The following is a 12,816-nucleotide window of genomic DNA, read 5'->3' on the forward strand; positions in this document are numbered from 1 at the left end:
ACCTCCCAAACACCTGACAGAGGGACCACTCAGTAACATAGGAAGGTAGCAGCTCAGGCAGTCATCCCGCCCTTGGCCTGGCATTTACGAGGGGGTACATGCAAACCCTACCTGTCAACTGGGGGCTGGGAATTACGTGTTACCCAGTCACCTGTTATGCGTTGGTTGGCCTTCAGGAGCGCACAGGGAGGAAGAAGAAAAAGAGGAGCCTCAAACACTGACGTGGAGGAAGGATAAAGAAAGGGGAATGAAGAAAGAATGAACAAACCAACGAGCAAAAGACAGTGGAGAGACTGTTCTGGTATGGGTGACGGAATATTCAGAACACATTTCCAACAACATCCCAGACATGTTCCCCAAGGGAGTGGAAATGATGCTGCAAAGACTGAGGCTCCATGGTAGCCATGCACGAACCTGCCAAAGAGTGGCGAGCCCCATGGGGGCTCATGGTGGTTTGCAGAATATAGATTTTTGTTTCTGTTGAGCCTGACTCACAATCAGTGACTGACTAGATAAGTGACAATCCACAGGTTTAATGTGCAATCCTTGTCAAGTCTCTGGGATTTTTTTTTCTGCCCCTTATCACTTACAAAAGTGTCATACCTTACAATGATTTCTACACATAAAAACTGCACAATATGTAGAGACCATATTAAATGTAATGTCACTCAGGGTCTTCTAGGGTGCAAGAGGGACTGTTTTGGGATTAGTAGACACTATGATTCATGCCTACAAACTGATGATGCCATCAACAAGTCATAGATACAATCCTTGAAAACATTACCAAAACCAAACCTGATAAACCAATAGGACCATCATGAAAAAAAGGGTTCTTCAAAAATAAGAGGGCAGGCTGAAGAGTAATGTTTCCGAATTTTTCATTGTATTCTCACTACCGGTTGAGGTATTACATGTCATGCATATTACTCTGCTGACTACCCTACTCCTTGATGCAAGCTGCAGCCCTCTGCCACTAGAGGGCTTTGAACTAATGCTAATAACATGGCTGTGCGTAATGTAGCTATGTATCCTAGACTGCGAGCTAAACTGCAGATCAATCTGTCATAACAACAAAAATAGAGCTGGGCATGACACCACTCACCAAAGCCAAATGACAGTATTGCAGCTGTCAATATACCCACCATCTATACCTTGAATAAGATAACTTAATGATTGACAAATCACAGCGATGGGTAGTGCTGTTGCCAGATACAATGAGCTACACTTGACAAGGCTCTGGCAGTACCAACAAAACAGGCAAAACTCCAAGCTTGTGGCAGTGGAGTAAGCACTGTGATTAGCTGGTTGCTGGCCCCTAGCACTCAATACACTGGAATGTTGAAGTTATTTTAATCAAAGTACATACAAACATACATCTTGTAAACAACACAATCCAAGCCACAGCCCACAAGAACTTAACTGTAAATAAAACACACGAATAACATTCGCAAATGAAACATGAAAGAATACATTGCAGACATTTTGTCATAATGACATCATACTTCAAAGATTATACTGCTGTTTTGTTTTGTTCACCAGACCTATTTGTTTCACTGGAACACGAGTCACCGAAGTGGTGCCCCATTGGAAGACTTGTAGCATGCAGTTGAGCCACATGAAGATATAATTCCTCCTGCTGACAAGGGAACATCCCCATCGCACCCCCCTCAGATTTAGTTATAAGTTGGCACAATGGATAGGCCTTGAAAAACTGAACACAGATCAATCGAGAAAACAGGAAGAAGTTGTGTGGAACTATGAAAAAATAAGCAAAATATACAAACTGGGTCGTCCATGCGTAAGATAGGTAGTATTAAGAGCAATGTCAGGCGAGAAGCGCCGTGGTCCCGTGGTTAGCGTGAACAGCTGCAGAGCGAGAGGTCCTTGGTTCAAATCTGCCCTCCACTGAAAATTTTGCTTTCTTTATTTTCGCAAAGTTATGATCTGTCCGTTCGTTCATTGACGTCTCTGTTCACTGTAATAAGTTTAGTGTCTGTGTTTTGCGACCGCACCGCAAAACTGTGTGATTACTTGACGAAAGGACGTGCCTCTCCAATGGGAACCGAAAACATTTGATCGCAAGGTCATAGGTCAACCGATTCCTCCACAGGAAAACACGTCTGATATTTTGTATACGACACTGGTGACAGCATGTGCGTCACATGACAGGAATATGTTGTCGACCCACCTAACTAGTACACTTGGCGAATGGGTGAAAAGTTTCTTCTACCTTGCCCGATTTAGGTTTTCTTGTGGATGTAATAATCACTCCAAAAAAAGTGATGAAAACATAAGAGTTTTTCACATAAACTGAAAATAAAAAGTTAAAATTTTCGGTCGAGAGAAGATTTGAACCAAGGACCTCTCGTTCCGCAGCTGTTCACGCTAACCACGGAGCTCCTCACCTCACAGTGCCCTTAATATTGCCTATGTTACGCATGGACGACCCAGTTTGTATATTTTGCTTATTTTTTCATAGTTCCACACAACTTCTTCCTGTTTTCTCGATCGATCTGTGTTCAGTTTTTCAAGGCCTATCCACTGTGCCAACTTATAACTAAATCTGAGGGGGGTGCGATGGGGATGTTCCCTTGTGAGTATTTTTCAATTGGTAAAAGAATAACTGGGAAGTACAAGTCATTTGGACCAACAGGGTGAAAAAAATATGCAAGAGGAGTTCTGGATTGTATAAGGAGGGGGGGGGAGGAGGGGGGGGGGAAGAGTCCCCTTTCATCATGGTCTCAGGCCCACCAGAACAGGTGATTAGTCAGTCAGAAAATATGAGTGATTAAGAGTACGAAGTATTGGAACATCCACCACAATCACCAAATTTGACACCTGTGTCTTCCCATATCCAAAGAAATTAGGGGTTGGAAAACATTCTTGAACTATAATTCAGGGATAAAACTGGGAAAAAAGGATCAAGTACACTGACTAAGGTATTATATCAGAAGTAAGCGCATGTTAATCAAAAACAGTTTCTTACTGAAATGATTGTAAGGTATTACTGTACGGGAGACCCGATCTGGGGTTGTTCATCTGTGTGATGAAAGGTTTTCTATATTGTGCCACTTAGATGACAACCTGTGGACTAGTCTTTTACTGACAGGACAAGCAATTCTAACTAACTCACTCACTCACTCTCTCTCTTTCTCTAATCACAGTCACCGCAACTACACAGCTACCTCTCTGAAACATCAAGAACATGATCTAGTTTGTCCCAGGAAACTGTTTCCTGTGACCTATATAGGTCCATGTAAGCTGTTGATCCACTAGGCTTGGCAGTAGGAATGAGGGAGGACAAAGAATGGCTCTGAGCACTATGGGACTTAACTTCTGAGGTCATCAGTCCCCTAGAACTTAGAACTACTTGAACCTAACCAACCTATGGACATCACACACATCCATGCCCGAGGCAGGATTCGAACATGCGCCGTAGCGGTTGTGCGGTTCCAGACTGTAGCGCCTAGAACTGCTCGGACACTCCAGCCAGCGGGAGGAGAAAGACTAACTGAGTTCTGCAATGAATTCAGACGGTAATGGTAAATACTCTTTTCAACAATCAATCACAAGAGAAGGAGGTATACTTGGAAAAGACCCCAAGACACTGGAAAATTGCAGCTGGATTACATTATGGTCAGACAGAGATTCCAAACTCAGATACTGGAATGTAAGGATTGTAAGACATACCCAATAACAGATATATAGACTTAGACAACAATTAAGGAAGACACTACTGAAGTTTACGATAACTGTCTAGAGGAATGAGTGTGGAAAGAAGCAAGATAACAAAGTACTGACGAATAATGAGACACACATGTAGCTTGCTAAGGATGCAGATAATGCGGTAAGAAATACCAGGACAGGCAGTTCAGTTGAAGAAGAGTGTACATGACTAAAAATGGCGTAACAGACACTGGAAAGACAAACATAGGTACAAGTAAGGTAACTGCAAAGAAACCTTAAATCACATAGGAAAGGAAAAAAATATGGGAACAGGAAGCACAGGACAGCTAATGCGAGATGGTTGTAGGAAAAATGTGAAGAAATCAAAAAAATTATCGCCAGAAGGACTTACTCAGCATTCAGGAAAGTCATAACAACTTTCATTGAAATTAAAATCAAGGATGACAACATTAATAGCTAGTGCAACGCAAAATTCCACTTTTAAATGCAGGTGAGAGAACAGATATGTGGAAAGAGTACACTGAGGCCCGTATGAGAGGGAGACTTGTCTGATGACATGACAGAAGAAGAAAATGGAGTCGATACAAAAGACATATGGCATCCAGTACTACAGACACATTTTAATAGTGATCTGGAAGACCTGAGATCAAATAAGACAGAAGAGATATTGATAACATTCCATTGGAACTTCTGAAATCAATGGGAAAGTGGCAACCAAACGACTGTTCAAGAGAGTGCGTAAAATCTACGAGACTGCTGACACAGCACCAGACTTCCGGAAAAATATCATCCATACAACTCCAAAGATAGCAAGGGCAGGTAAGTGAGAGAACTATCGCCAGTCAACTTAATAGCTCATGCATCCAAGCTGCTCACAAGAATAATATACAGAAAACTGGAAAAGAAAACTGAGGATCCGATAACAATCAGTTTGGCTTTAGGAAAGGTAAAGGCACCAGAGAGGTAGTTCTAACTTTGGAGTTGATGATGGAAGAAAGACAGAAAAATTAAGACACGGTCACAGGATTTGTCGACATGGAAAAAAGCATTTGACAATGAAAGTGGTGCAAAATGTCCAAAATTCTGAAAAAATTAGAGTTAGCTACAGGGAATTGTATTGATGCACAAGAACAAAAATGGAACAGTATGATTGGAAGACCAACAACAAAGTGCTAGGATTAAAAAGGGTGTAAGACACAGAAGCAATCTTTTACCTGTGTGTTCGTCTCTAAACAAAGAAGCAATGACAGAAATAAAATCCTCGTTCAGGGTGCTATTAGAATTCAGAGTGATAAGATTTGTTGAAGATATTGCTATCCTCGGTGAAACTGAAGAAGAATTACAAGATCTGCTGAATGGAACAAACAGTAAAGAATATGGACTTAAGAGTAAACTGAGAGAGATAAAAAAATGAGAAATAGTAGAAATAATAATGGCAAAAACCTTATCAAAATTATTGATCGTGAAGTAGATGAAGTTGAGGAATTCTGCTACCTTGGGAGGAAGATGAGCCACGATAAACAAAGCAAGGACGACATAAAAAGCAGACTAGAACATTCAATGAGGGCACTCCTGGCCACGAGCAGTCTACTTACCGGTATCAAACATATGCCTTAATTTGACATCAGAGGATAACATCAGGGGTACTAGAGGGAACTGCAGAGGGCAAAAACTGTAGGAGTGTACAAAGATTGGAATAAAAACTGTGAGGAGGGACAGAGACTGTAATATATCGAGCAAATAATTGAGGGCAGAGGGTGCAAATGATACTCTGAGATGAAGAGGTTGGTACAAGAGAAGGAATTAGTGATGGGCCACATCAGGTCTAGTAGAGATGAAGCATGTATTCCACATCACGGTGCTGCCTCCCTGCAACAGTGAAGTAACCATTGCCACCAGGCATCCAACAAACTTGTTTTTTTTTTTTCTCTTTTTGCACTGTATTTTCATTGTTTTCTTATGTCCTTAATATTTTTTAGGTTTTAATATCTAGAATGCATTAATAACAAGAACATATCCTTCAAAAAACTCGTAGTCTGTGAAGATCTGATTAGTTTGTCAGCTGTTTTTGACAGTGTCTTTATATTGTGACATTATACATTGGTTTTTGGTTACGACACTGGTAGGTGTCTATCAGCAGGGTATAACTTTGTTCATATTAAACCCAGCTGTATGCCAACATATTAACCAGGGACAAAAAACAACACACTGAGTTCATTATTACATTTTTGACAGTTACAGGATACTGTTCCAAGGTCGTATTTCTAAAAATACGATAGAAGGATCTGCTGTAATTTACTGTTGCAATTTTCAACAGTTTCAAACAATTAGAAGTGATGGATAAGACACCATGATACCACAGTAGGGACTATATACTACACCAGCAAAAGAGGATGCAACAGAAAGTTTTGTAAGATGCCTTGTTAAGATACCAAGATGACAGAGCACAAACTGGCAAACCAAACAACTGATTTTAGAATTTGCAGTCTCCTCCTTCCTTGGTAATACTCTCTTGCTGGTTCAATTCATTCGTAACCAAAAATAACGTTTTTGAAAAATTAAATGCATGTGCAGATGCTGGGCAACAAACAACCAGTGAACAAAAGTAGGAGTTAACTATTCTGCTGACAAATAGAACATTAGAAACTGAGCACAAGCACAGATACCAATTGAAGAGAAGGTTTTCCACGACGTAGGAGGATGCCTCTTCATGTATCAGTATGTATCCTGTACTCTTACCAAAGGATTCTTACCTATCACAAAAGTTCCTTCATGAGTCCCACATACAGACTGTGTCTTTACATCTCAGTCTCAGTCAGGATTTGCCATAATTAAATTAAATATTAACGATGTGCCCTGGAGAAGTGCAACATTCACTCTGCTGACTATCAATTAAACTGAGATAATTTGAGGAGCTGGTTGAGTGGCTACACTTCATCTCCAACACTGTAGTCAACATTCCCTTGGAACCAAGCCCTGAGATTGATACAATTTTATTAATGGTAGCCCTACAGTTAAAGACAGAGGTGTCAGAATTATAATTTTTTGTCACTATCTACTCAGCTACATATACCAACAAACTTTCAGATGTTGTTCGACGATACCTTTGAGAATTTCGATTAAGGTACCAAAGGTTACCAGCAGCTCATTACAGAGCAATAATGTTGTATTTATTCAAGTACATACCTTACACCTACAGCAACCAATATGAATACAGAGTAATGCAACAATCTACAGACAGCAGAAGTACTGTTATGTGGTGGTTGTCAGTGCCAGAATAACTCTGCTTGAGGTGTTGTGCTCTCTTCCACTGCATTTAGTGAATCCAAACACAAAGTGCACAGCAGACAATTCATCAAATAAACCTATCCATACCAATAATGTCGACATTTGCACTGTTGTGCATTATTTTGAGTGCAATATAGATACAAAGCTAATCTGAGAAAGAAACCTAATGAGCCTCTAGATACTGTGGATCCGTTATACCGAAATACTCAGAAAGTATCCTGTTCAAACTATGAAATTCCGTCATTAGAGTTCAAGTTCGCCCAGCATGCGAAGTGCTGCGGTTGGGGTTCTGCTGGGTGGGATAGGTAAATGAAGGAAGATGTGGGAAGTAGGGTTGGGTTGTTTGGGAGAAGAGACCAAACAGCGAGGTCACGAGGTCATCGGTCTCATCGGATTAGGGAAGGATGGGGAAGGAAGTCGGCGTGCCCTTTCAAAGGAATTTAGGAAAATCACGGGAAACCTAAATCAGGATGGCCGGACGCGGGATTGAACCGTGGGAAGTAGGGCGAGGGGTTGTGGACAGGTAGCTAGTGGCTCGAAAGGAAGCAGCATGCCTGCAGACAGGAATGAGGGGGAGAGGGAGGAGTAGCAACAAGTGTATGAACTAGACATGCACAGGTATCAGAACCAATGAGGTAAATAATGATGATGAGGATGATGATGTGAAGGCAAGAATTGGGAGGAGAGAGAAAGAAGAAACTTATGCAGAAGGTGTGGACAGTGGGTTAGTGGAATTTTAGGCCAGGAAAATTACAGGAACAAAGGATGTATTGCAAGGATGACTCATCTACATACTCCAGAAAAGCTTTTCTGAAGGGAACGATACAGATAGCACTGTTGTTGAGCAGCCATTGAACTCAAATATATTGTGCTTTTGCCATTAAGTTTATCTCTGAAACTGTACTGCCTTGTACGAAGCAAATGCTCCACTATCAAACTTAAACAATGTCATCCTGACACAATTAGGCCCCTTCCAGTTTCACAAGGTGGACAAATGATTTCTATAACACTATTAACCTATTCTTCCCAAGCCTAAAGCTCAGCTCCTCTGCCTGTTTCAGAAATAATTTTTTTAGATTAGTTCCCTTTTTTGTAGTAACTTCAGCAAATGTACCAACACTGTCTCAGCAAGGTTTCCTTAAAGTGCATTAAACCTTCAAACACTTCATACTACCTTTTATACCATACATTCTGCTTCCTACTGGGGACTGTTTGAAAGTCTACATAGGCCTAGCTGATTACTGAAAATCCCTTTCATGATGTGAAAACTGTACATTCATTACAAGCGTGATAAAACTGTGTGGCTCAGTGCCAGACTACAAATTTATGTCCATAGTTAGTCCAAAGATTTTTTCCCCCACTATCTATTATTACCTCTTTCATCTCTGGCAATAATTTGTTAACACATTAAACACCAAGTTGATCTGTGGGTCTGAGTCCAACATACAATGTTAACGCATTTGTTAGATACAAGATTATACTAGATTTCCTCAGGTACACAAGGAAAGAAATGACCCTCACAATGAATCTATCCCAGGATTCACCTTTAAATTTCACAGAGAACTAAAATGTTCAATATTATCTTACTACACGGTCACATTAAAACATAGCAGACATACCATACATACTAGTGCATACCGTACTCAAATCAGAAACTGAAAATTATGTATGTCATCATGGTAAATGTGAAAAATAAGTAAATCTTTGAAAAAGAAGAAAATATAGCATATGGAATAGTATGAATATTTTACAGTGAATTGATCAGAGAGATGAGAGAAAGGAGATATTCAGAAGCCACACAGTTCAACAAAAACGAAACTGGTATCAAAACTTGAGATTCATTACATGGGGAAGAAAATTCTGAACTATCTTGCAAGAGTACGAATGCGGTAATGTGGAAAATCAGCTGTGAAGCACGATTTGTGGATATAGCAATATCAATCCTTCGTTAACGCTTTTCGAAAGAAACAAATAATAAAATGAATTCTCTTCAGATGTAGGTTGAAAAATACCGCCACCTCTGAGAGCAACAATGAATTATAAACTGTTATGATACTATTGCTACATCACTCGAAACGGGTATAAGGCACAATTTATTCACATCCACAGCTTAGGAAAGAATGCTTTCCTTCTGCTGGTTCTACGCATGTGCAGTGAATTTCATACTTAAAGAGCTTCTCTGCGTGTTCAATTAGAACTGACAGTCCATTCAACTGTGCATCGATGCTTGAAAGGAAGCGCTGCCCAGGTACAATTGGACGCAACACATAGTTCATAAAGTTCTTATTTTGCGGTTGGTATTTACTATTAATATGAACTTCATACTTAAAATGTACACAGTAGCTAACATACAAATGAGGGCGCGTGTTTCGCTTAGTACCCACAAAACAATAGTTGGTGATGTATCAAAACCTATCCCAATTAAAAGTTTCTCAAACTAATACTATTTCAATATTTCTTCAGATGAAGTTTATTCTACAGGAGATGAGATCTCTTACCTCGTAATATCACCATTATGTTTTTCATCTATATCTTCCACATTTAGGTAAATTGATCCAGTAGAAAGCCACTTGTGTATTGACATCGTGAACGGCTTTTACAACAGAACAACGAGATAAAACGGACAATGAAAAAAAGGTTATGTCACAAAACAAAAATACAAAATCGCCCTACAAGGTCTCTATCACTTTACACTTTCTTCGTAAACATTGACATATACCCGTAATGTTCGTCTACAAGCTTTCAAACTTTAAGTAAAAACAGATGAGATCAGTTAAACTAATGACACAATTACTAAGGTACGACGTAAGTTCTGTATTTACAGTCACACTTCCAAACGTGGCAGAAAACAGTTCACTTCCAACAAAAAGGAAATAAACTCCTGAGATCACTTCCCCACTCAATCCCCTACCGCTACATCGTTTAAAGTAACAACACAAAGATATTGCGTGGTGGCCTTACTTTGTTTGACGGCTAAGATATTATTGCTGTCAACATCAGTGCAGACAACTTCATAGCACTGTAACTTCATCCTAGCACTTTGAAGTAAGAGAATGAGAAGAAATGCTTGTAAGGCAGTCAAAAGATTCTCATGGTCGTGTACCACTCAAATGAATTACCTAAGGAACTGAGCTTCTCATTTCGAAATTTGAATATTTCTATCTCTTTCCCCTAAATGCACGCTACTCTCTCTCTCTCTCTGTCTGTCTCTCTCTCTCTCTCTCTCTCTCTCTCTCTCTCTGTACAACACACACAGTGAGCTCTTTTTTAGGAAACGCTAGTACCATAACCCTTAAAAACGTAGATACAGTAACAGAAAAAAATGGTAAGTAATTTTCTTAAAAGTGTCGTTGAGTGGTTTTCTGCAAATTGTCTCAATCTCAAATTCAAAAAGATGTAACATATTCAGTTCTGCCAATCTACAGGTGTTACCCAATGATAAAGTAACACTTAGTAAGGAAATAATAACTAAGGTAGAAACGGCAAAAATTTTAGATCCTTATATTTTTGAACATTTAAACTGGAAAAACACATTCTTCAGTTCCTAAGACAACTTAGGTCAGCAACAATTGCACCTTAAATAACTGCAAATTTTGGAGAGAGTCACACACACACACACACACACACACAGGAATTTTACCATTGTTGGGAGTACCCTCTCCCCCACCCTTCATACTTTCAGTTATCAGCTCAGCTAATATGTTTTTTCCCTTCTTGTTAAGATGTAGGCTGCATCTTCTGAGTACCCACCTCATAATGGAAGCAACAAGCACAACATCAATGTGAGCCCTACTTGGAGTCTGCAGCAAGCTTTGTACATCAGTTGATCATCCAGTGCAGAACTGCAAAGAAACATTCTTTATGTGATGCAGCTCCATCTAGCTTATTCTGGCCACTCATGGTGTATTATTCTATATTTTGTAAATACAGGAATCCACATGTTGAACAAAGAGGACTATCATACAGCATCCTGTTTATGTGTCGAAAGTATGGAGAAAGACATGAATCAGAAATGTTATTTAGAATTTACAAACTGAGTCCTGTTGTTGAGTTTTCACCTGAACTGAACAGGAAGGTGTACATTAATATAAAAGATACTTGTAGGTTATTATTGTCAATTATTAGTTATTAGTGTCAATTACTATTTATTATTATTATTATTGTTATTATTATTATCATTATTATTATTACTATTGTTATTCTTGTGAATGATTTGTAATGTCCTAATATGGACTAAATGAGCAATACATAAATAAATGTTTGTGTCAGTAAAAACCCTAAACATAATCTTTCCCAAGAAAGTGGTAAAGAATAGCTCCAATAAATAGAAAAGGCTTGTATGACTAAAGAAATAAAATTTTCGCGTGAAAGGAAAAGGAATTTGTATGAAATGGTAATGGCACATAAAGAAGTCAGAATGATTTCATATGACAGGAAATACTATACTATCTGAAGGAAAGTAATTAAAAATAAAACAAATCTGTAAATGACTGAAATTAACAATTAAGATTATAAAATTAAATCTGTCAAACTATAGTTAAAAGAGAAACTAGAAAACCAGTGATGCCATATAAGGACTTTGCTATTAAAGAAAACAGCCAAATAACAAATGCTAGCTGTCACATAGCCAACCTACTTAACATTCAATATCCATTTCCTGGTTCAGAAGTTTGGCATGGAGAGTTCAAAAAATAAAGGATTAGAATACACACACAAAATAATGCCAAAAACACATACATACAAGCAAGTCACATTTTCTCGATGGTCTCCCAAAGAAATTAAGAATGTAATTCAATTCCTAAAAACCAAAAATTTTCATCATGTTGATAATATCTCACGTAAATGATTGAAATGCTGCTATTCATGTACATCGAATATATTCAATCACAAATTCAGTACATCTCTGTCACAAAGTATATTTTCAGAGAGAGTGAATTATTGTACTGCCAGACCCCTTTTTAAAGAAAGGTACCAAGACATATATTAATGACTGTTACCTGTGGCTGCATTCACATATCAGAAGTTTTGTTATGATGAGTAAGTAAACTACAGCATATGCAATAATATGTACAATAACATCAACTGCCCTACATGTCTTCCTGTTCAGGTAAGCATAGTTTGTTATTAATGTTCCGCTCTCTCCCCTCACAAGCTGTCCAACACACAATGCATCAGCAAGTGCAGTGTTGCTGATGAGCAGTGTATACAAAGGGGCACGGGCAAGAGCACGCAAGAATGTGTCATGCTATTAAACTAACTATATGCTATACACTATGTACATTATCTAAAAATAGAGTAAAAGTATGGATTAAACAAACTGAAGACTATACAACCGCTATTTTCAGTATGTTGAATCATATCACATAACACAAATCAACCAGTAACAGCATTTTCATAACTATTATAAAGATCAAAAGCCCAATACAAATAGAGATTTATTATCTCATCTTTACATGAAATTGCTGTCATCAAAGTTAATACAATAATATTAACAATAACAATATCACAAATTTGGGCAAATGTCATTAAGTACAACAAAATAATGCAAAATAAGCGCATTGCATATTTAAGTAAGTGACAATAATAACAAAAAGTTTGTTAATAGAGAAGTTACTTGATAAATGAAGTATGTAGTTAATTGAATGACATAGATAATAAATAAGCAAACAGTTAAATGACAATAAGTACATGAAACAGTAATAAAATACTCACACATTGTGGCATTCATATTGTTTGCTGTTAATTTACTGTTCATTCTGATAAGAAATGTAGGTCATTTGTCATACACCTCAGGAACACTTGAACAGAGTAAATTCCTTTATTTCATCCATCTCAAAACAC

At 38.4% G+C, this 12,816-nt stretch overlaps 1 protein-coding gene across 1 annotated transcript in view; it reads right to left on the reverse strand.

Moving 5' to 3' along the window:
- Nucleotides 1-9,903, reverse strand: part of LOC126088199 (ATP-binding cassette sub-family C member 5-like) — a 274,779-nt gene extending 264,876 nt beyond the window's left edge. The window contains exon 1 of the mRNA XM_049906328.1: nucleotides 9,474-9,903. Within this exon, the coding sequence (XP_049762285.1) occupies nucleotides 9,474-9,559 (86 nt within the window). The 5' untranslated portion in view covers nucleotides 9,560-9,903. The remainder of the gene's footprint in view (nucleotides 1-9,473) is intronic.
- Nucleotides 9,904-12,816: the final 2,913 nt, after the last annotated feature.

Source organism: Schistocerca cancellata, chromosome 1 (genome assembly GCF_023864275.1).
Source record: "Schistocerca cancellata isolate TAMUIC-IGC-003103 chromosome 1, iqSchCanc2.1, whole genome shotgun sequence".
In the NCBI taxonomy this organism is placed as follows: domain Eukaryota; kingdom Metazoa; phylum Arthropoda; class Insecta; order Orthoptera; family Acrididae; genus Schistocerca; species Schistocerca cancellata.